The sequence below is a fragment of the Solanum pennellii genome, chromosome 1, assembly GCF_001406875.1.
Source record: "Solanum pennellii chromosome 1, SPENNV200".
Lineage (NCBI taxonomy): Eukaryota > Viridiplantae > Streptophyta > Magnoliopsida > Solanales > Solanaceae > Solanum > Solanum pennellii.
Window position 1 is genome coordinate 104,649,753 of NC_028637.1, and position 23,371 is coordinate 104,673,123.

Genomic DNA, 23,371 nt, shown 5'->3' on the forward strand with positions numbered 1-23,371 from the left:
ATGCTAATATACTCAATCTAAAGAACATGTTTCCCAAAAGAGTATGGTGGGGAGGCGTGAGTCCTCATTGATGTGCTTGGTGTTGTGACCAAGGGTTATGGTAATTGTAAATACTGCATGCTAAGAATATTAGTTGATTTTATGATGTTATCTGATATATACTGTTGTCTATTTTGAGTTGGCCGATGATACCTACTCAGTAATTGTGTTTGTACTGAACCCTACTTGTATGTTTCTTTCTTTGTTATTTGTGGAGTGCAGCAAACGTACCGTCGTCTTCAACTCAACCGCAACTCTAGCCAGTCTTCATTACACCGGATTTCAGGGTGAGCTAATGCTTCTAGCTTGGACTGGGTCTTCTTCTTCGTGTCTTGATGCCTTGAAGTTCCGGCATGGACTAGCTTTTCATTTATTTTAGCTTCTTAGATACTCTTAGATTTAGTAATTTGAGGATAGATGTTCTTGTGATGATGACTTCCAGATTTTGGGGATAATAATAGTTGTTGAGTTTTTAGAAGTTATTTAATTGATTTTCATTAATGAGTTTAAGTCTTCCGCATTATATTCTGTTATTATATTGAAATGTTGGGTTTTGTATTGGTTGGTTCGCGGGTAAGTGTGGGTGCCACTCGCGGCTCGATTTGGGTCGTGACAAACTCTTCTCCCTAATGTTTTCTCTGTATAAGATGCTATTTCTCGATTTTTGCAATTCCAAGTACCAAATAGAATTCTAGCTTCTTTCAAAAAGTCATCACTTTTGTATCGCTCGTACCTAACATCACTTTTCCATATACCTGAATGTCTTAACAAGACTGAAATATTACAGATCTTCACCAAAAAACGCGTTGGAATTTTTTTAGAATCAGCCTGAGCGATTTTCGTACAACAACAATGGAGAATTTTAAAATTTGAAATTTAGTACAGTAGTGGTTTATGAATGAATGATTTGAAGATGAAAGAAGCGTATGCGTGAATTGTGGTAGTTAATTTTTATTTTTGTTTTAAATTTCCTTTTTAATTGCATTAAACTGATAAAATCCCTTTTTAACTCACTAACTTGACAATTACAACTTCTACATTAAAGTATCTGCAACAAAAAAAAGAAGAAGAGAATTTTGTAATTTATGAAAAAGTAGGAATAGAATGTAATTTGTTTACTATACTATGCGCTTTCTATAATTTTTACTATAATGAAACATTTCAATATAGTTCATAGATATATAAACACCTAAATGGTAGCAATGTGCAGAAAATAAGCTTTTCATAAGGGGAAATAATAGATTTACATAGACATTTTTGTTGGAGCTAAACAAAATAAAACAAACAAAAACAGTAGATTGTTGTAGAGAAAAGAGAAATTAACCAAAACTTGGAACTTTGGTGTCTTACTTATATAACTAAAGTGAAAACTAAAACCTATGCATAAGTATTATTGTAACTGTTGAAACACAAAGGACAATCAAATAAATAAAGATATTATTGTTGCCCTTTTCTAATTCTACAAAATAATATGTAAAATAATAATATATAAGCGTAAAATATTATAAAATTTATTATATAACATTAAAAATAAAATTCGTAAATAAAATCTAATCAAACTTATAAAATATGCTAATTAATTAATAAGAACTATGTTAGTACACTTGTAAAAAAACATTTATTGAAAAAATAGAATAATAAGGAATTATGAATATAGATTTGAACCCTATGATAAAAGATCGAAAATTTTAAGAAAAAATCATTAATGCCTTATGCACCGACCTACATTATTATACAATAATATTTAATTTAGATGGACTGAATAAAGATTTATTTTCAAATTCACGTATTAAGAAAAAGAGAGTTTTGACTTTGAGAAAAGTTATCCTCAATGAGCATAGGCAACTGCAAAGTTGATTTGCCCAATTTAATTATTTGTTCTTCTGGTAATAGTATAACTAGAAAAATAGCTTTGAAAATAATCGTAAGATATTAATTACCTCTACAATTTCGTTATGTAATGGAGAGGAGCCAAATTTCACTTTGCTTAATGATAATATCAATTATTTTAAGTTTATTTTAAAATTAGGAACTTAACTTATCGAATCAATTAGGTCCATGTGTATTTTCTTTGAAAATCTTTATGTTCGAGAATTTAATAAGAGAAAATGACTTATAAATATGAACCATAATATATTAGCTTTTATAATTTATGACTCCTTTTATTGCTTACCCAAAAAAAAAAGAAGCTCCTCAAGTTAGTGGATGATATTGTAATAAATTTGTCTTGGAAGTTAGAACTCATCTTGTCATTTGTCAATGAATGTCATTGTAAATTGTAGTCTTGTTAAAGGATGATATTGTAATACTCGTTCGGTTTCTATTTACTTGTTCATATTTCTTTTTTTAATTGTTCCTATTTATTTATTTATTTCGATAAATCAAAAAAGAATATTTTTTTTCTTATGATACCCTAATTTAAACTTCTTCAAAATTTCTAAGTTTTAATTTTATCATTTTTGAAACCATAATTAATAAGGGTAAAATTATAACTTCACTATGTTAATTATTGCTATCTTAATATGTGTCATTTTTAAAGTGGACAACTAAATAGGAACAGAGGTAGTAATAAATTAATAAAAATAAATGAGATGTTTTTTTTAAAAAACAATTGTCATATATAGTCAATAGCATATAGAATAGAAGTCCACTCATCAGTCCAAAAATTTTATTTTTTATTTTTATTTTTACTATTACATAGGGCTAGATTTGCACGCTTTTTTCTCTATCAACTCAAGGGAAGTCCTAAGCTACTACACTAATGCACGAAAACTCTGTTGCCGCCTCCGTCCCCAATTCCTCCACCGCCGCCGGTGCCGATGGTGTGCCCGCCGTGGTCAACAACTCACACCTTCCACCACAACCATTAGCGAGACGTGTTGTGTTCCGACTTCTGTGCCATGCTTCACGCGTCGGTGGAGTTATCGGAAAATCAGGGTCCATTATTAGACAACTACAACAAGACACCTCCGCTAAGATTCACGTTGATGTGTCCGCACCAAACGACCACAATCGACTCATTGTAGTAGTAGCCCCTGCTTCAGTAAACAAGAGGATAAGGCTATTGGGCCCCATTGGGGATAACCAGCGTAATGAAGAAATTGATGAAATAGAGGTTTCGGCTGCACAAGAAGCACTTGTTAGGGTTTTTGAGAGAGTTATAGAAGTAACAGCGGAAAATAATGGACTAGTTTTGGGTGTGGAGAATGTTGTGTCCTGTAGGTTATTAGTAAAGGGGAATCAAGTGGGGGCTTTGATGGGCAAAGGTGGAAAAGTAATAGATACAATTAGAAGAGAAAATGGATGTAGGATTAAGGTATTAACTTCAGGGAAGATGCCAAGTTGTGCTTCGCCCAATGATGAAATTGTCGAGGTGATTAATTTTCTTGCAAATTCCTTTTAAGGCTACATGTTTTCAGGTTTCATATGTACTATATCAAACTTGAATTTGCCTACGCTCATTCCCAATTTTCAATTTTTTAAAATTTTACTTTGTAGCTGATTTCATCTGCATGATTTAAGCATATTGATCACATGATTGTAAGCATATCGGTCACATGATTTTCTTGTGATGTCATTAGGGCTCATTTGGTTTTGTCGTATTGGAAACTCAACGCGTGTATAACTTCCCTGGTAAATATTACTACCATAAATGGAAACCTGCAACTATGCTATTGTCTGGTTTCATACCGAAATCCATTTTGGAATAACCGTACTCATCTTAGCAATATTATATCAAATAAATAGCCAAAATGCCCTTGAAAATACTTAGTTAACCATAGATTGTCATTAGGGCTCATTTGGTTTTGTCGTATTGGAAACTCAACGCGTGCATAGCTTCCCCGGTAAATATTACTACCATAAATGAAACCTGCAACTATGCTATTGTCTGGTTTCATACCAAAATCCATTTTTTGGAATAATCGTACTCATGTTAGCAGTATTAGATCAAATAAATAGCCAAAATGCCCTTGAAAATACTTGGTTAACCATCTGTCGTTATCTCTCTTGTTTGTAGTATGATTTTTAGTTGTCTCATTTTTTAGTATATGTCCAATTTAACTTTCCTCAAAGTGCTTTATTTGATACCATTACAGAACCAATACTAGTTTTATTAAATTGTAATATAGGCTAAGCATATTATTGCTATCAAATCTTCATCCTTTAAAACCAAATACGACAAGTTTTTGCTTTGAATATGAAGACCAAATATCCAGCAATCAAGGTGCGCACAAGATTGTTCCGTTACCACCTATGTAATTCACCTTTTGCCTATCCATATCTTGTACTGCAATCCATGGAAACTTTTCTGCGAACCAAACATTTTGTATTGCCATGTAACAGACCAGTGCGTTGCCTCTTTTAGTTTCAGTTTTCTTTCACCATTCTATTTTGAAGAATCAAGTTGTCAATTTGAAACATTGCAAATTATCAGCAAGATATTTTAGTTTGTAGTAGATCTGCAGAAGCGTTCACAGTGAAGTCTAAAAGCTTCTGAAACCTTTTGAGCTACTTTCAGAATTATCCTATTTTTACATGTTATAATTTCACCTCTCTACCTCCCAAGGTAGGGGTAGGTCGGCGTACACTCTACCCTCCCCAGACCCCAATTGTGTGATTGCATTGGGTATGTTGTTGTACATGTTATAATTTTTCTGCTGTCATGACCCCTGTTACATGACCTTCAGTGAACCTGTAAATGCAAAGTATTCTTTTTGAAAGCATTGATGCAACAACTTAAATTCTTAGCTCTGTAATTTTGCAAAAGTCTACCAGGAAAATCTAAGCTACAATTGAATATGAATATGTCAGAAGATTTCTGATATGTTAATTGTTGGTTAATGGCAGATAGAAGGGGATATTCTGGCTGTCAAGAAAGCGCTTGTTGCTGTCAGTCGCCGTCTTCAAGATTGTTTCTCTGTTGAAAGGACTCGAACGGTTGAAAATGCACCAATTGAGTTAGATTCAGAGAAGACTTTGCCCCCTGAGCCAGTTGATCTACCTGCACAAAGAAGTTCAATGTCACAGCCAATAACCACAAGCTCTTTCTCAGGTGCCTCTGGATGTCATTCTGTGCCACTAGATGCTGACAAGTTTTCCAGCAGTGATTCAAAAATGCCATTACAAGAGGTTGCTTTCAGGATTCTCTGCACAAATGATAAGGTAGGGGCTATAATTGGCAAGGCTGGAACAATTGTTAGGGCTCTTCAGAATGACAGCGGAGCAAGCATTGCTGTTGGGCCAAATGTTGCTGAGTGCAACGAGCGAATGATAACTATTACTGCATTAGAGGTTAGTTGGGTGTTCTTTTGCCTTGGGTATCTTTTTATCTGTAATATGTGGGTCAAGTGATATAATTTTCTTAATATATAGAATCTAGAATTACGGAAATCTCCAGCACAAACTGCTGTTGTTCTTGTTTTTGATCGGATTCTGGATGCTGGCTCTGGGATGAATTTGGGAACAAGATCACTAATTACATTTAGACTTGTGGTGGCAAACAGCCAAGTTGGTTGTTTATTGGGGAAGGGAGGTGCAATAATTTCAGATATCAGGAAGGAGACAGGTACCAGCATACGGATATTTAGAGGTGACCAAGTTCCTAAGTGTGTCTCGGACAATGATGAAGTTGTACAGGTGAGTGTACAGCCTTTGGTCATTTTTAGCTTCTTCAAACTTTAGAAATACTTTTACTAATGTACCATTTATCTGAAACTAATTATTAAGTTATATATGTTTCGTTGTAGATCACTCCTCCAAAGAAACATAGGACTTCATTTACAGCTTGTTTGTGATGGTTGTTACATATTTTTTCATAATGTATTGTATTGTTTAGATGAATATAATATTTACGTAGATTGTATCTTCTTACATCATTACATAATGCCACACATCTGCAATCGAAGGGTGAACCTAATGAAAAGTTAAACTGGAGCTCTTTGTTCTTGAATCTTGTCCAGGTCAACTAACTGATTTAGCACATTAGCCTTTTGCATTTTTAGATTTCCCCGAGTAGTTTTGCTCCACTCTTTTATCTTCCCTTTTAGGTCCTTTAACTTGGCCATCAGAACATAATCAGGCCCGCCACTGTAGTTAAAGGGGAAAATGATTTCCCTAATGAAAGTGGGGAAAACAAGTTCTACTTGTGATATTCCACATTGGTTGTGGCCTCCCCATTCCCACCTCCCATAGTATTTCTCTAAATTATATACAAATGCTTTTAGGATAATATTTTTTGCTCAACCACCGAACACAAGAAAATAAGTGGGAAACCCACTTATTTTCCGAGAAAACATTTTTCTTCAGCTTGCATACACCCAAAATCTCATAAATTTTCTCAATGTTCTCCACAATTCTCCACTTAGTAAATAGCTAGCAATACAAAACCTATTTTGACTAGAAACTTGAAAACCTATCTCTATATAACTGACTATAAATCCTGTTTAAACATGATTTTAAAAAAAAAATAGCAAATATTTAATCCTAAAAATTTTGGTTTCTTACCTCAAACTTCAATTTTTTTAATTATTATTTTTTGAGAAATACTCCAAACTTTAAATTTATCTTCAAACATATTGGATTATTTATTAAAGAATAGATGCATGTTACCCAACTGTTAGGTGCGTCAGATGCACTCACTGCATGAAGAAACTAATAAATATAGGAGTAATAAGAATTGCCTCGTCAAAAACAGGCATGATTTGTTTTTTCAGATAGTTGAGAAACTTGTTGCTTGATAGACTTTACTATAAAATAAAGCTTAAGTAACAAACAAAACAAACGTGAATTACCAATTTTCAAAAGTGACAATCAAAACAAACATTGTATTATACAATACATGAATACAATACAATAGGTAACAATCATCCAAAAGAGAAAACCATACATATTTGGGATCGCCCTCCAAACGGTCAGTAAGGTAAAGCCCGAAGATAAGAATTGTACTCGATTTTTTCTCAGTCCCTCTAGTGTGCGGTGTGGTGCCTGCTAATTTGTCGAAAAGATTACCCAATCGACGTACCTGCGGGACTTCCCCTATGCGGTTCAAGCCATTCAAGGTGACCCTACTCAACATTTACTCGCAAATCCTGTAGTGAAATTGAGACTGCTCAACCTTTGGAAGCTAATTTGTGTATGCACGCATTCTCTGTCATACCATTGACCTTTTAAGTTTTAGAGTAAATTGTCCAGTTTTGGAATAATTGAGTATATTATTCTTTTTTGGATAAATTGAACAAATTGTTCTTTTCTGGAATAATTGAGCAAATTGTCCCTGTCATAATTAGCATGATTTTCGTTTTAGTTCATCTAGGTTTGACTAACTGGTGCATTAAGTTTAAGGATATGCACCGAGTTCATTAATTTTTGTTGATATATACTTGATGTCAAAATATTAGAGTAATGCACTTTTTAAGTTATAAAATATGCAAGTTTCTTGTGACCGAATCCTGAAATTTCTCTGGAAAAAAAAACCTTAGGCTTGTTAATACAGACAAATATTTTGGCTCTTCTCCTTAATATACTAGTACTAGAACCCGCGTTGCACAGTCAATATAAAAAAAACAAAAACAATGTTTATAGTCTTGCTTGTCTTTGTAAAAATTAAATATAGTTCATTTAACAAAATTGCAGCTGTCATTTGCTTTTTTACGCAATAATATTATAAATTTAACTACTTTATGAAACTTGAAGTTTGTAAATTAAAATAGAAGAGGAACTCTTCTGATATTTCCTTTTTGTGGAGAATTATCTTTTCATAAGATCATGTGGAATTTATCAAACACTTCCTTTTACTCACATGTGGTTTCTTGGACTAAGTCAAATCAATCTATATATAAAATCAGACATTTTGGTGTATCTGTTGCACTGAGATTGTATTGTATAGATTGCAGGTGAGTTCGTAAATGTACAAGATGCTTTGCGAAATGTCACTGGTCGGTTGCGTGATAACCTCTTGGCAGCAAAGGTGTCAAATGGTGGTGTCAGCAGAAACAGCTCTCCTTTGACATCTGAAAGTAGTCCCTCTGGCCAAATGAGGGAACCTCCTTTTGGATTTCATCGGTCTAGTGGTGTCTCGCATGGTAACAATCAACATCCTGAGTTAACGCGGTCTATTAATAACCTTGTACTTTCCAACAAGACAGATCACCCCCCATCACCGGGGCTGTGGTCATCACAGGTGATGAACCGCTGAGTGTTTAATTTTCCCTTTAATTTAATGTGCATTCACCGACTTACCTTTGAACATTTCCTGTGGGCTTGGCTATTAGACACGACCTGGAGTAAACCAAAGAGGTGCTTTTGATGTCAGCAAAGGATCTAATTCAGTTAAAGGTGGCATAGAACTTGGAAGGTTGGTGTCTTGCACTCTTCACAAGCGGCTAATGCTTTTTCACCTGTGACAGGATGTAATTACGAGGGTGGACTCCCTATAATATGATTTGTACGAAAAGATTCCCTGTCTAGATTTACCAAATGGTCATTATAGACTTGGAGAAAAGATATGTAAGATTATCTAGAAGCCTGAGTAGAAATTTCTTGGTTGTATTCATCAGCTTGTTGCATTTTTCTATTGCTTGCAGTGGAAGCAGATCTGCCATTGTGACCAATACTACTGTGAAGATCATGGTTCCTGAAAACATCATCGGCTGTGTGTATGGAGAGGACGGGAGCAACTTGACTCGTTTAAGACAGGTATGTTATCCCTTTCCCTTTATTAATTAGTTTTGTGGAAGGTACACGGGATTTTTAAACTCATATTTCTTTGTACTTCATTCATTTTTGTGCTGGTGATTAATCTTTCTGAGGAACTGAATCAGATTTCAGGAGCTAGGGTCATGGTACATGAGCCCCGTCCTGGAACAACTGACAGGATTATCGTGATCTCTGGGACCCCAGATGAAACCCAGGCAGCTCAGTCTCTTCTTCAGGCATTCATACTAACTGATTAACCGTGAACTTACCAAAGAGGATCCCAATTTTGTATACTGAACTAGTACAGTTAGAACTATGTCAACAGCCAAGTACACTTTTTATTTTGTATACTATGTGATGACTCTGATGTTTCTTTATTTTTAGATAGGGTATTGACAATAGTTTTTTGGTCTTTTCAGAATATGTTAGGAAATAAGAAATTAACTTGGTATTTATCCAATTTGACTATGCCGTCAACATGAGCAGAAGTTTTTTCTTACATTTGAAAGGGGATTGATTAGTTGACATCTTTATTTGCTTGCATCTGATAATCTCATAACAACTAGAGAAACTTTTACTACTTGTATTTTGCATCGTAATGTAGGCCTGAGATGAGTTTAGAGTGGAGAAACATGGTCATTATTGATTAATATAGTTTGTGTTTCCAATATTAAATTTTGATTTCATTTATTGAATAAATCTTATACAGTTCGTCGTATGACATATGAAAAAGGATAAGGAGGATAGATTACAATTCCTTGATTTGGTACAATTAAGAAGCCTGATCTATGCCCTAGGAAATAAACTATGCTAATACCGTTCGATTGTTATCACGTGTCTAAGCTAGCTTTTGATTCGATTTAACTAGCTATTTTTTGATAAACATATTTTTTTATATATAAATGATACATATATCGCAAATTTAGTTTGACTTATCTCTTATTTTTCAAGTTAAAATAAACGAAAATAACGATAATATCTTCAAAAAATTTAAATGATGTTCATCATTTGGGGAACAATGGTTTGTTTATATGGACGAAACTCTTGTTGTCGGCCCTATTTTTGGGGCTTAAGGATTCGGGTTTGTTTGGATATGGTTAAAGCTTATGGAGCTAGATTTGTTGGATCATAGTAGCTGTGTGGGGGTAATAACGTCTTTTAGTATTTTTATTTTTTAGAAAACATAAATCAACGACGTCAAAAATGGCAGAAGCAAATCGCAGAGCTAACATGTACGGACGGGAGACAATGAACGCTGCACTTCACCAAGATAGACACCAGCAAACTCAGATCGACGACGACGATGATGACGACGTCGTCGCTGCTGTCGGCGGCGGTGGCAGTGGTGGGGGAGGAATAGAGTCTATGGACAACCCTACTCCTCACATTCGCTACGACCAACATCATCACTCTCATTCTCACGCGCTTCACAACGGCGGCGCCGGCGGTTCTATGGAGATGAATGGTGTGGAAGGTGTTTCTCATAACGCCTTGTATGGTCCCCCTTCCGAAATTGTTCCTACTGCTGGTAGTGGAGCTTCCGATCAGCTTACGCTGTCGTTTCAAGGCGAAGTGTACGTTTTTGATGCCGTTTCACCTGAAAAGGTATTTCTTTTACTTTGACCTCTCTTTTTGTGCTTACTAAAAATGTTTGCCCTCTAATTTGTGCATCTTGCTCGTCCTTGTGTAGCGTGTTCTTTTATTAGTTTAGCTGAAAAGGTGTTTCTATTAATTAGCGAGATTGGTCTACGTTTAATTTTTTTGTGTTGCTTGGATTCTTGCTGTTTTTGTGTAATGTGCTGTCTACAAGAGATTGAGTGACTTAGGGGGAAGGATTTTCAATTTTAGAGATGGGGATAATTCTGTATTTGGCCAAAAGTTCTTGCCTCACTCTCACTCGACTTTTGGAGTTGTTGAGGTATTTCAAGACTCTGAAACTGGTCGTTTCTGAGATTAGATTGTATTTGATTGGCGAATTGGTTAGTGTGTACGGTGAATTAATTGATATTGATCAAATTATGAAGCAAAGAGGCCATGCTGATCTTTTTTATCTTCCCCGAGTAAGAGTGATTCTCACTGGCATGATTTTAGCATCACTGTAATTAAAATCTACGCACTGATGCTGAGTGAGGGGTTATCGCTCATAGGTGAAGTCATGCACTTCATAGAAGTGTTAAAAATGATGCGCAGAGTGATCCAAATAAGAAGTCGTGGATGCTCTGAATCTCAACTTAGAAGAATTAGATTTATGGATACTGAAATTAGTTCTTTTTATTGCAATCTGATCGTTACAGTGCTAAATTCTCATACTTAAGATTTTTTTTGACGTTGAGAATTGTGCGTTTCACTTCAAATGTGTGTGCTGTTTACTTCTCACTTTTCGCTTCAAGCTCCATGGTCCTTGTTGCTTTTTTTGCTCTTTTAGAAAAACTGTTTAGTATATGTATCTGGTAGTGGAATTTGATTCACAATTAGTGGGTTTAAAACTTCATTTTGATGTTTACAATCATCTTAATAGGGGTAAATTCTGTTTTTATGTTTATTGAGTTTTAGGTTCAGGCGGTGCTGTTACTGTTGGGGGGATTCGAAGTCCCTCCTGGTATCCCTGCTGTAAATGTGGTTCCCCAAAGTCAGAGGGTATTCATCTTTATCTCCCCCTTACATTTTTTTACCAGACTGGTGGTTTATAATCAGTTATGGCACTTCCGCGGCAATATTCACAGGCTTCAGGTGACTTTCCTGGAAGATTGAATCAACCGCAAAGAGCTGCTTCTTTAAATCGTTTTAGGGAAAAGAGGAAAGAACGGTGTTTTGATAAAAAGATCCGCTATACTGTGCGGAAGGAAGTTGCGATGAGGTAATAAAACTGTAGTTTTTAATGCATGATGTTGTCTTGTCTGCTTGTTTGAACCATATTAGGAACTAGGTGGAGATAATGTGCAAATTGATGTCTGTTGCGATAGATGTCCCATATGTAATTGTCCATTCGCTGTGCTAATGATTGATAGGACTAATTGACCCTTCTAAATTAAGTTGACAATAAGAGTGGGAAAGACATTGGCCAATTGTTATACACGAGGGGCATCAAGCTCTGCGGCAGATGCTTTATATCAGCTTTATGCATTGCTTGAACTATTTGACTGGAATGGTGTAGGAGGTGTTTTGAAGGCAAAAGGAGCATTTATCTTAAAGCAACATTATTTTCAACTGGGCTGACCTGCTGGACTTGGCGAATGCTACGAGTCAACTCCAACTTTTTGTAATTTTCTACAGAATTACCTGAAAAAGTAAAAAAGAGTGGAGTGAGTATGTCATGGCTGAAATATGGCAGGATCACCTGAGGTGCATCTTACTTTATCTTTAAAAAGCAGAGTGCCCCCGAGGTGCACACACTTATTTCATATCTAAGACATTGTTTGAATGTGAATATGAAATTTCTAAATGACCTGACTGCTAAAAAACAGTTGCCATGAGACAAAATTCTCACTTCCTCTTTACCTTAGGTTTGTGTATAAGAAAAAGTCAACTACAGCATTTTAAAATGAGGTAGAACTAACTAAAGAATGCTATAGCGAGGACATTGTAGTGCACTAGGTTGACATTGGAAATATAATAGGATAATTAGTGGTGAAAACATTATCCTATAAGAGGGAAGGGAGGTGTAATAGTATTTAAAGGATGAGATGTGACCTCCTACTGAGCGCCTTATATTCTATCAATGCAAATGTCCCATAGTTTTGTGGACTTTGGAGCATTGGTACAACTGGCGCTAAAGTAGTGCACTTCATTATATGAAAACTTGAAATTGTTGTCCCCCAATCCTTGCTCTAGTGATAAGAACACAGTCTGTGATGTGGGGGTTAGGCGCACTCCACAAATTTAACCCTACCACAAACAAAAGTGTGGTATTTAAATGGAGAATGGTAAATGCGCAGGCCTCTTTCCACCGAGTTTCAAGCTGTTCGCCATTGGTCTTGGGGATGTCTCAATTATCAAATGTTAGCCCTTTGGCATAATATATTAAACTAGTTTCTGGGTATGCGCTTTGCACGTGTAAAACTGAAAAAGCACATAAATACTACTACGAAAAATGGTCTGAGTTACAAAACTGTGGATAAATGACAATAATTAAAGCAAGTACGAGAAGATGTAAGAGCACTCCCATTTCCAATTTACTGTAGCTGAATTATTATTTTATTCATTTACTAGAAGCCTTTTTTAAAAAAAGAAGGGGAAAATGGCCCATTAACTTTTGAAGGCAATTTGGTTATTCAACTTTAGAGTTGAGGTCTTTCCACATTTAGTATAAAATATAAAAATGATTTTTGCATAATATCGAAGACCACATTATGCAATAGAGCACCAAGACTTGTTTTAGTTCCATTACTTTATTGACTACTGACTGTGCCATACCCTCGGGTGCAAGAACGGATATTTTACTAGCTCCTCTCATGTGGCCATGCATCAATCTTCAACTGCGGTATATTTTAATTATAGGCAACTGCTTCCAACCCATGCAAGTGAAACGACTTTTGCTAAAGGATGTCTATAGTGACATCTGACCATGCAATTTGTGCAGGTATCCTTAGATGTTATGCTAGTTCTTTCTCTAGTCAATATGATTTAATTTTATTTTCTCTTACTTCATTCTTCTAGAGGGAGGGGTTATGGGTCCCTGTTAGGTTTTTGAAGTTATTAATTACAGTCCTTGTCTATATTTTCATCAGTCTTGTAGTTAAAGTTCATGGTTTAGACTAGGTCCTTTTATTTGTTCTTTTCAGTTGTCTCATCTGATCTATGTTATATATTCAGGATGCAGCGTAAGAAAGGTCAGTTTACATCTGCCAAGTCAATACCTGATGAAGTAGGTTCTTCTGCAGATTGGAATGAAGGCTCTGGTCAAGAAGAGCAGGAAACATCGTGAGTTCCATTTTCTGTTGTAGTTGATTTTCCTTTTTTCAAGTTATAATATGTTTACCATCGCCAAAAATTCCCCTTGACTAGAACAATTAAAAAATTCCCCTTAGGAGCCAACAGTGGCATTTCACACTTTTGTCCCTTAGTCACTCGAACGCCCTGACTTCACGGTTGGAGGTGTAGGACACTAGGCTATACCTCCCTTCTCTGTAGTTGTTCTGTCTTCTGTCATTGAATTTGATGTAAATCTGTGGTCATTTTACAGCAGATTCAATTTTACATGGTCTCGAGGTTCATAGGTTACCGATCACATTAAATACAATTGACATCTTCCTGAGAATTTTCTCTTTCCATTTCTCAACAGATGTAGACATTGCAATATTAGTTCGAAATCCACTCCTATGATGCGTCGGGGACCAGCTGGCCCAAGGTCTCTTTGTAATGCATGTGGACTCAAGTGGGCCAATAAGGTTAGTATTGAGTTGAAAATTTTACTCATTTCCATGGTTTGTATTTGAATAGGCATAAATGCCTCGTGATGATTTGCTCCATGATCAATATTAATTATTATTAGTTCCCACCCATTCACATTTTCATTGATTGAGAGCAAGATGTATAAGTAGAATTCTATGCAAAAATATGGTTCGGACGTTCGGTGCAAATAGCATGCATTGATGACTAGGATATCATGTGTGCTTCAATAGTTGAAGAAAAAATATTCTGCTCAAGTGTATAAAAATACTTTTATCTCCTTCAAATGATTTTTCGCTCTCATTATTGTCCACATGGGAGACAATAGTCACATTCGCTGATCCATTTTTTAAGCTTTCCCTCAAAACTTCCACTCTATAATATAGAAAAAACTACTCCCTTTGTCCAACAATAGTTGTCCACTATACTAATTTGGGATGTCCAACAATACTTGTCCACTTTATGAAATCAGTGGATTATTTTACACTTCTTTTCTAATTTACCTACTTATAATCATTTCTCTGTGACATTTTTCAACACATTGTATTTATTATATTCAATAGTGAACAAGAATTGTTGGACAGAGGGAGTAAAAAATAGGATGGTTTTGCCTATACCCTGCAACACCTGCTGAAGTCCGAATATATTCCTCAATTAACAATAAACGCAAATCATACAGTTGTAACAACAAATGTTTGACATGCTTTCCTGCCTTCTTGTACATGAGCGCCAAGTGATATGGATTATTTCTCTTCCTCTCAAATCGATGCTGTTAGAACTGCTCCATATATAGCTTTCCATACAAAGAAATACAGATTTCGTGGTTCAAAACTGGGAGAAGTCCATATTCTCTCTTATAAGTAGCCTGCTATTAATCTTTATTCAGAAAATAAAAGGAGCCTGCTGTTAATCTTTATCCAGAAAATAAAAGGAGCCTGCTGTTAATCTTTATCCAGAAAACAAAAGGAGCCTGCTATTGATCTTCTTTTTTCAAATCAGTATACAATGTTCTTGAGAGTTATTCTTCTTTTTTTTTTTGGTAAAAAGATCTTTGGTTCTTTCACCATGGCTTGTAAGTGTTGCAATACCTCAAGAACATTATGCACCTTGTATTGCATTTTTCTTTCCAAGTAACTTTGTTTTTTTTTCTAAAAAAAAAAACTTTCTATCTTGTTGTGTGTACAGCTTTCTTTGGTAATTGTACTTGTGTGACTTCCATCGCAGGATTTGCTTCTCCTGTTCATCATGTGCAGGATAAAGACAAACACATTGCTCTTTTGTTTTGGATGATTAACTTCATAATTAACAAGATACATACTTGGCCAGTACCACACTGTTAACAGATTCTTACTTTCAATGAAATAAATCATTTTCTTAGTCACTGTTTAAAAGAAGTTACTCATGCACTCTACATTTTGATACTTATACAAACTTTAATGTTAGCTTTTTATATAGATTGAAATAAGTATGCAAACTCCTTGGTCATTTCTAAAAATGATCTCAAATGTGACCTTTACTTTGTTCTCTCACAAATCAAGCTTCCGGAGGTTATCATCTTAGAACTGGGTGTTATTAGTTTACAGGTTTTCTGGAGTTGTTATTTCTACCATATTCATTTGTGTTTGAACTCCTACTTGCAACAGTTAAATAATGGAAGTGTATCGGAGCAATGAAATTTTTATCCCAACTTTGTTTTTTTCCCTACTGTGATTTGAAGTATTTGCACCTAAGATCTACTACCTTTTGGACTTCTTCTTCAATATAATCCTCTGTTAGCTCATTTGGTATTGATTAACCTGATATGGGCCCAGTATGTATTTTTCACATTGATGTCTGATAAAGTTCATGATACACTATTCTTTTTGCTTTTGACATCAATTTCTCCTTCACCTTCGTTGTCAAGTTCAAAAAAATTTCCGGTCTCATCATTCAACAATCATTTCATTCACTTGCAATTTGTTAAATGGTTTTGGTGAGTGGGAATGCTGCTTTACTCCCCTTTCATCTGTCTCTGCAGGGAATTTTAAGAGATCTTTCTAAAGTTCCAGCTCCTGGAACTCAGGACCAAACTGCGAAACCTGGTGAACAGGTACAAAATCTCCACTTTTTTTTTACCATCATTGGGATAGATACTTGAGTTTGTAGAACTTAACAAAAAATAAAAAGGTTGATTTTTTAGTTTATTTACTAAAGCTGAATGTCTGTTATACAATTCTCTCCGGTAGAGCCATGGTGAACCTAATGGCTCGGATGACATGGCTGCTATCATCACTCCAGACGACAACCACCCAGTGGGGTGACCGCTTGAACTGTGAGGGAGAATCCTTCTCTGCAATTATTGTGGTGGCAGTTGATGTTGAAGTGAGATGAATAATTGAAATTCATCTGTTGTACTATCCGGCAAAATTAGATTGTAAATAGTAAAATATTGTACTCTTAGGCATCCGACATTGTTTCTCGGAGTTTTAGTGTTTTATTCTGGTGTTCAAATGTATAATTGAAATCTGGAATTTGTCCCACGAATCGATACATGCAGGCCTAAAAGCATCTTTAAATAGTTTTTATTTGCTATATGACTACAAAAGGTGGAAGAGCATATACGGTTTTTGCATTCTTATCTCTATTTTATAAAAATATACGCAAATTTTACTTTTATCTTGCGGCATATCTTCCCTTTTTGCTTCTTTGAGCTAGTTGATTGTCTACCAAAATTATTCATTAGTGAAGAGCATTATGTGCCTGTGGTTCATAAAAAAAAAAGCTACAAGTTCGTTCTTTTTGACCCCTTGGGAGCTAGTGATATTAATATAAGTTGGACATAACTAACAACTGTCTCAAGGGTTTCGACTATCATAACACTTCGTTTGGATGGTTGTTCCGTATTGTTTTATAATGTATCATATTATATTAAGTTGGTATTGTTTTAATGAATATAATGTTGGATAAATCGTTCTCCATCACATTTATAACTTGAATAATAAACCTACAGGAAAAATAGGTTATTAGGTAGAGAGCTTTTATGAAAAGGTAGGGTAAAACATAAAATATAATAATAAAAGATAAAATGAGAAAAAAATAGTAAGGCAATGATGTGTGATCACTAGATCGATCGTTATATAAACTGGATCTTGATTGTTATCTAACGATGAATTTAATTGATAATACAATAAATAATAATCAAAACAAAAATTATATCTAAACTAACAATGCTATGCAACGTATAACAATTATCCAAACAAAGGGGTAAAGGTAGGTTTAAGTAATATCTGCAAGTAAGTTTTAAGTTTTATAATTTTAAAATTATAGTAACAGATTATACAATTTGATAAGTAGTATTAATCTACTTACATTAACACTGATTATATCATTAAGTCAAATTATGCGTTCATGAAAACAAATTACTATATAAACTTATTTATACCGAATCAAATTCAACATCCTAATTTTTTTAATTATATAATTTTTTTCTTCATAAAAATAATATTTTAAAAAAAAAACTGTTGTGTATACTTCAGTCTTCCTAGTTTTCCTCGCCCGTCTTTTTACTAGTAAGATTTTTATTTTTATATATACCTGGGAAAATATGATAATCGTGAGGGGTGGGGACAAAAAGTGCATAAAAGCGTGACTCGATACGCTAAATAAATGGACGTTTCACGTGACACCGTCATATAAATCAACGGTTCTGCTTCTTTCCTCTCCATTTACCCTTTTGAGTCTTTTCCTATGAATTAAATTCCCCCTCCTTAATTTTTATATATATATAAAAAAAAAGCACTAAATTTCCAGTTGAACATTCTTTCTCTTTCTCTGCAATTCTTCATCAACTTTCTGGGATTTTATTAGCATCAGAAAATTTATGTTAGGGTTAGGGTTTTTTTAATTCTCCTCACCATTTTCATGTACTTACAAAACACATTCAGATGTATACATAGCTTGTTGTTTTTCTTCTGTTTTTACAGTGATTTTTTTTTTGGGAGAAATGGAAGCGGCGGATAATTCGAGGAAAATGGTAGGTGGGCAGTATGAAGTAGTAGCGTTTCAGCAGGAGTATGTGAATGTTCCAATTCGAGTAGATAGATATGGAGGTGGAGGATTTGAGGCTCATGATATCAGCGTTGGCGGTGGCTATGAGGAGGCGATGAGTAGCGGTGAAGAGTTGCAGGTTTGCTCTATGCCGCTTGTTGCTGGCCCTGTAGATAGCGGCAGAGTTATGGCTGTGTCCTCGCGGACTAGTGAGCTTACTATTTCTTTTGAAGGCCAAGTCTATGTATTCCCAGCTGTTACTCCTGAAAAGGTTCGATTTTTGAGGCTGTGTAATTGAAGAGTATCCAAGTCAATTTGCTCTATTTGCCCAATGTGGTTACAATTGAATTCAGGGAATGATGTATGGTTTTTGTTAATGTAAAACTCACAGGTGCAAGCTGTGATGCTATTATTAGGAGGGTGTGAGGTGCCCAGTTATGTACCTAACTCAAATTCTGTTGCACTGCAAAGTACAAAGGTGCGTTGAGTTTAATTGGAGCTTGTTTTCAATTTAGGTGTGGTTAAACCAGAGCTTACTGGGACTGGGGGGCGGTGGATGTTCACTGATTTTTGGGTTATGCTTGTAGAGTGTTGAGAATGATGTCCCCACCAGGCAAAACATTTCTCCGAGAATGGCATCTCTGATAAGGTTCCGGGAGAAGAGAAAAGATAGATGCTTTGAGAAAACAATTCGTTATGCTTGTCGAAAAGAAGTTGCACAGAGGTGAGGCGAAGGTTGCAGTCCTTGGTTTTTTCTTCATTGTGTTTGGTGATTAATGTATTAAAAGGATCACTGGAGAAGAATGTTTCTACTCGTGGCCTTAATTGGTTTCAGTTAATGTGATACTTCTTAAAAAAACATCATTTAGAGACTACTTAAGTTGCCCAAATATTTGAAGTAGACTGGTATCAATAAATTTTATATACTTGTTTGAAGTGGATCGGTCAAAAAGTACTGGCTGTAAAATGGTACAATGAAGTAAATATAATTTTTCACAAAAAATGTTTTTGGTTATTATAAAGGTTTTAGAACTTGTCTAGATTCATTGGGAACTATTGTCGTTCAAATTAGAGATTTAGTAATGAGATTGATTACTCTAGTATTCTTGACTGTTTAGTTGCACTGTTTATAGGATGCATCGTAAAAATGGACAATTTGCCTCTTTAAAAGAAGGTGGAAAGTCGTCTGCTGACAATATTGATTCAGGGGACAGTGCTGCTCATTCTGAACCTACGTAAGTATGAACCTAGTACCTTACTTCTGACAGTTCATACCAGCAACATCTTTGTTAAGAATCAGTTGCTCTGTGATTTGTCTGCTTTATGCTATGCTTTGTGTTTTGGTAGTTGAGGGCCTTGAGACTTTGACTTCCTTCCACATTTAATTTGTGTAATAATGGCTGTTATTGCATGAAATGGACGGTTTCATTCAACAATAACTAAAGTATGAGGGTAGTTCAAGTGGAAAGCACCTCCACCTCTAACCTTATGCCTATGGGTTCAAGTCGGCATGTTAACAAATCAAAACAGAAAACAATGGCAAACCTATGACACGATGACGTATTTTGCTTCATATTCAGCTTACTTTTCCTACTGTCTCTTCACATAGGGCTTGTTTACAATTCTGTGTTCAAATTTGGCTTACTATTCTGCAGTCTCTCTTTTTTTGATAAGTAATCGAAGATCTTATAAATGCTTTATCTAAGCCAGTGCGAGAAAACATAACTACATAGTCCCCAATTGTATTTAAATTGCATCAAAATCCTGTACAATAATCAGGCTGCACCAAAAGATTAGCAAAATAAGACATCTTTGTTCAATGCTATGTAAAAACTTCTATTATTTCCGTTACTCTTTATGTTATTGGATTAAGATTTTCTTTTTCTCTTTCCCCTTATAATCTGCATTTACTTCCCTTTGAACTTACAGACTACGAAGATGTCACCACTGTGGTACTAATGAAAGTGAGACCCCTGCAATGCGGCGGGGCCCATCAGGCCCTAGAACCCTCTGCAATGCTTGTGGGCTTATGTGGGCAAACAAGGTATTGCGCAGTTGGTCTGCCTGTTTTTTCTGTTCCCCCACCCCCCAAAAACATAAACCCGAAAAAAAAGGACCTTCTCGAACGCGCATTTCTTATGTTTTGCTGACATTCGGTTGATGATCAAGACAATAATCATTAATCAATGCATTTCGTATGTCGATTTAGTCTTGGCTTAAGTTCTCAGGGACAATAATCAATGTCAATTACCAGATTACTGGATTAAGAGTTGACCTGATAATTTAGATCTTGATTTCTCTTTATGTGCACTGCCATTTAGTCTTATGGCAAACACTATAAAGGCTTATTTAGTTTATTGCTGTGAAAATAATGGATTGCAAACCAGGCATGTCATTTACATGGATTCTGTTGATCTTCGATTCTTGGATATGATTCAAATGTTGAAGTGTATGTTGATCTTTCTAGATAATCTGAATAAATGCATTCTTAAACTTGATGGTTCTTATTTGATTATTTTCAATCGTATTATTCATCTGTTTGCTCATTACTTGTTTTGCTATTCACCCTTTGTTTTGGTTCATTTCTAGGGTATGTTCAGAGATATTACAAAGGGAGGGAGTCATGTACCCTTTGACAAAAACGAGCCAGTAAGTAAATTGAGAACAAGTGACACATCCCTCTAACTGTCTTACAGAACCTGTTTAATGTACATTGTCAATGATAGACTATTTGAGGATCAATAATTATGGAACATGCTGTGATGGAGCATCAATAAGAAAGTGCCCTCTCCCTCTCCCCCTCTTCAACAAAAGGGTAGGAAAAAGAAATTAAACAACAAGCATGTAGTGGAGCTCTCTTGAGATGCAGATTCCTACATGAAATCTTTCTCTAAATTACTAAATCATTTCTTTTCCCTTCAGGCAAAGTCTTTATCAAATTAGTTCCTGTTGCATGTGATCCAAAAATTTCTACTGTGACTATATTTACATAACAAATCCTAAATGTTTGTACCTTTACCTCTTATCTATCAAGAGTTTGTTAGGTTGTAGTTTATTGTTCAACTTTGTAGTACTGATATTTCCTTTGTCATGTAGGGAACTCCTGATATCAAGCTGTCTACCTTTGCACCTGAGAATTCTTATCTAAAGCAACATCAAGAGGTAAATCTTTTTTAATATGCGGTATCGAGGCGAAATTATTATATAGGTATGAAGTGGAGATAGTATTTTGCATGCAGTTCTCTTGGAACCATATATACCTAAATTGCCCTGGCATAATTGAATGAGTATCCTCCCTTTTTTCCTTTGAGGTCCAGCTTTAGAGTCTTGATGAGTTGGAAACGCATTTATAATGGAAATTGGGCATTTGAAAATTTTCTTGCATGTCCCTCTTCAGTTTTATTTTTTGGGGGTTTAACTTGCCTCATTGGGTTTGAGCAGGGAAGTTCGGGAGAGACAAAGCTTACAGAGGAAAATCCTTCAGTTACAACTGCTGAGCTGGTAGTCATATTTGAAGTCTTTTTGGTTTATATTGACGGCTCTCTGAAATTATTTGTTCTATCATGTTAATCCCTGACTTGACGGCTTAAGTGATGTTGTCATCACATGGATCCCTTCTTGCTTCCCTTAAAATGACTGAGTTGTCTGAACGAGGATTCCCTTCTAGGAAGTTAATGCAGGTATACAAGGAACTTATAATTTTAAAAAGTATCCAACTTTGAGGTGTAGATAAGGAGTTAGTTGAGAGTGATATCTACAAAAAAGAAAAAAGGAGTAAGTTTACAGTGATTAATTCTCTCTTTTTGTAGCTCAGTCCCATTATGAGCGAACCCTTTTGGATTGTTGGACATTTAGTATGGGATGGAGGGAGGAAAAGAAACTAGCAGTAGGCCTTTAATATAGTGGAAGTCTCTATTTGAAAGATCACAGTTTATTTTTTTATTCCTTTCGGGTACATTTGTGAAGCAACATTCATCAATGTATAGAGTGTGTGGCTTGTGATTTTGGATGCTTTGATCCTTGCGTAACTTTATAATGTATCACTCTTTAGACGATCTCCTAATGCCTTTTATATGATGACTTTGATTTGTTGAAAAAAAAGAATTTGACATTTGCTCCCATGTGTATAGATTTCTAACAGTGCTGATAGGATGATGATATTTTCTAACGTAGGATATGCAAGAAGCTGCAGAAAACTTCGCTGATAGTTCACCTTTCCGTATTCGAAGTTCTTCAGTTAACATTGATGACGAGGTAACTTCCGAAAAATGTGTTCCTCAGTTTTAACATTCTTGTTTCCTTTCCCCGATTTCTGTTGTTTAGATGTTGATTTTCAAGAGGGCTGTTCGACTGTTATTTGTTGTCCATGAACAAGATCGATGACACAAACCCATTTGTCCTTGTTTTTCAAAAGTTTTTAAAGTTTTTGGAGATTATTTTAATCAAGTATTTGTTTCTTAAATTGGCCCATTGTTTCAACTTCAAACTTGAAAAATGGTTTTAAGGAGTTTTTTCAAGTTCACGCTCACAACTTCAACTTTATTTTCATGTTCAAACACAAGTTGAACTTCCATATACCATTTTAACTTTACTTCAAGTACAATTTATTTTTTTTTTTGAAATATCAACAAATTCATGTCCATACACCTGCTAAATATTTCAAAAGCTTCACTTACCAAGCATCTTGATTCAGCAGGATAATCTCGATGAACTCGCAAATGCTTCTGGAACTGAATTTGAGATTCCTGCAGACTTCGATGAACAGGTCTGTCCTATTTTCATGCAAGATGTTTTTGTTTGCTTGTGATTGTGTTGAAGACTTCTAAGATTGGTATATTTATCACTCAATTGAATTTGAAATCTTCCTTAATGAATCTGAACATCATCTGTTTGTATTACAGATTGGCATTGATTCACATATGAGTGTTCACTGGCCTGTAACATGACATACACTATTCCAAGTTGATGCAGAGCTTGAAGATTCCAGTCATTACTAGGTGTTATATTAAAACTTGTAAAGCATCTGTCTATATTATAGCTAAGAGCTCGTTTATGTATGTTAGGGGTCGGGACATAGGAGGTACTGGATATCTGTAAATATTTTGGTTAATTTATGTCATAGAATTTCTGGAATTTTTGTATCTTCTTCCATCCTTTTCTCTTAAATACTTTAAAGTGTTGCAACGGCGTATTTGTCCAAAGAAAAACTACAGGTTTAGAAGAG

At 35.2% G+C, this 23,371-nt stretch overlaps 3 protein-coding genes across 4 annotated transcripts; all 3 read left to right on the plus strand.

The window, feature by feature from the left end:
- The first annotated feature begins 2,706 nt into the window (after nucleotides 1–2,706).
- LOC107027038 (KH domain-containing protein HEN4) lies at nucleotides 2,707–9,258 on the plus strand. The gene is made up of 7 exons (XM_015228201.2): nucleotides 2,707–3,412; nucleotides 4,888–5,331; nucleotides 5,413–5,676; nucleotides 7,925–8,218; nucleotides 8,310–8,392; nucleotides 8,622–8,733; nucleotides 8,859–9,258. The coding sequence occupies exons 1-7, from the start codon at nucleotides 2,801–2,803 to the stop codon at nucleotides 8,988–8,990; spliced, it is 1,941 nt and encodes a 646-aa protein (XP_015083687.1). The 5' UTR covers nucleotides 2,707–2,800; the 3' UTR covers nucleotides 8,991–9,258.
- Nucleotides 9,259–9,901: 643 nt separating this feature from the next.
- LOC107027048 (GATA transcription factor 24-like) lies at nucleotides 9,902–16,738 on the plus strand. Its single transcript, XM_015228213.2, has 7 exons — nucleotides 9,902–10,338; nucleotides 11,287–11,370; nucleotides 11,457–11,590; nucleotides 13,546–13,653; nucleotides 14,015–14,120; nucleotides 16,139–16,210; nucleotides 16,347–16,738. The coding sequence occupies exons 1-7, from the start codon at nucleotides 9,937–9,939 to the stop codon at nucleotides 16,419–16,421; spliced, it is 981 nt and encodes a 326-aa protein (XP_015083699.1). The 5' UTR covers nucleotides 9,902–9,936; the 3' UTR covers nucleotides 16,422–16,738.
- A 1,159-nt stretch (nucleotides 16,739–17,897) lies between these two features.
- LOC107014551 (GATA transcription factor 19-like) lies at nucleotides 17,898–23,333 on the plus strand. Of its 2 annotated transcripts, XM_015214514.2 has the most exons (12): nucleotides 17,898–17,988; nucleotides 18,084–18,418; nucleotides 18,539–18,625; nucleotides 18,735–18,871; nucleotides 19,281–19,382; nucleotides 20,077–20,191; nucleotides 20,737–20,796; nucleotides 21,244–21,309; nucleotides 21,589–21,648; nucleotides 22,321–22,401; nucleotides 22,841–22,912; nucleotides 23,049–23,333. In XM_015214514.2, the coding sequence occupies exons 2-12, from the start codon at nucleotides 18,104–18,106 to the stop codon at nucleotides 23,091–23,093; spliced, it is 1,140 nt and encodes a 379-aa protein (XP_015070000.1). In that variant the 5' UTR covers nucleotides 17,898–17,988; nucleotides 18,084–18,103; the 3' UTR covers nucleotides 23,094–23,333. The 2 variants fall into 2 exon arrangements, with proteins under 2 accessions (XP_015070000.1, XP_015070009.1); XM_015214523.2 differs by having other exon boundaries at nucleotides 17,898–18,418; nucleotides 22,844–22,912.
- Nucleotides 23,334–23,371: the final 38 nt, after the last annotated feature.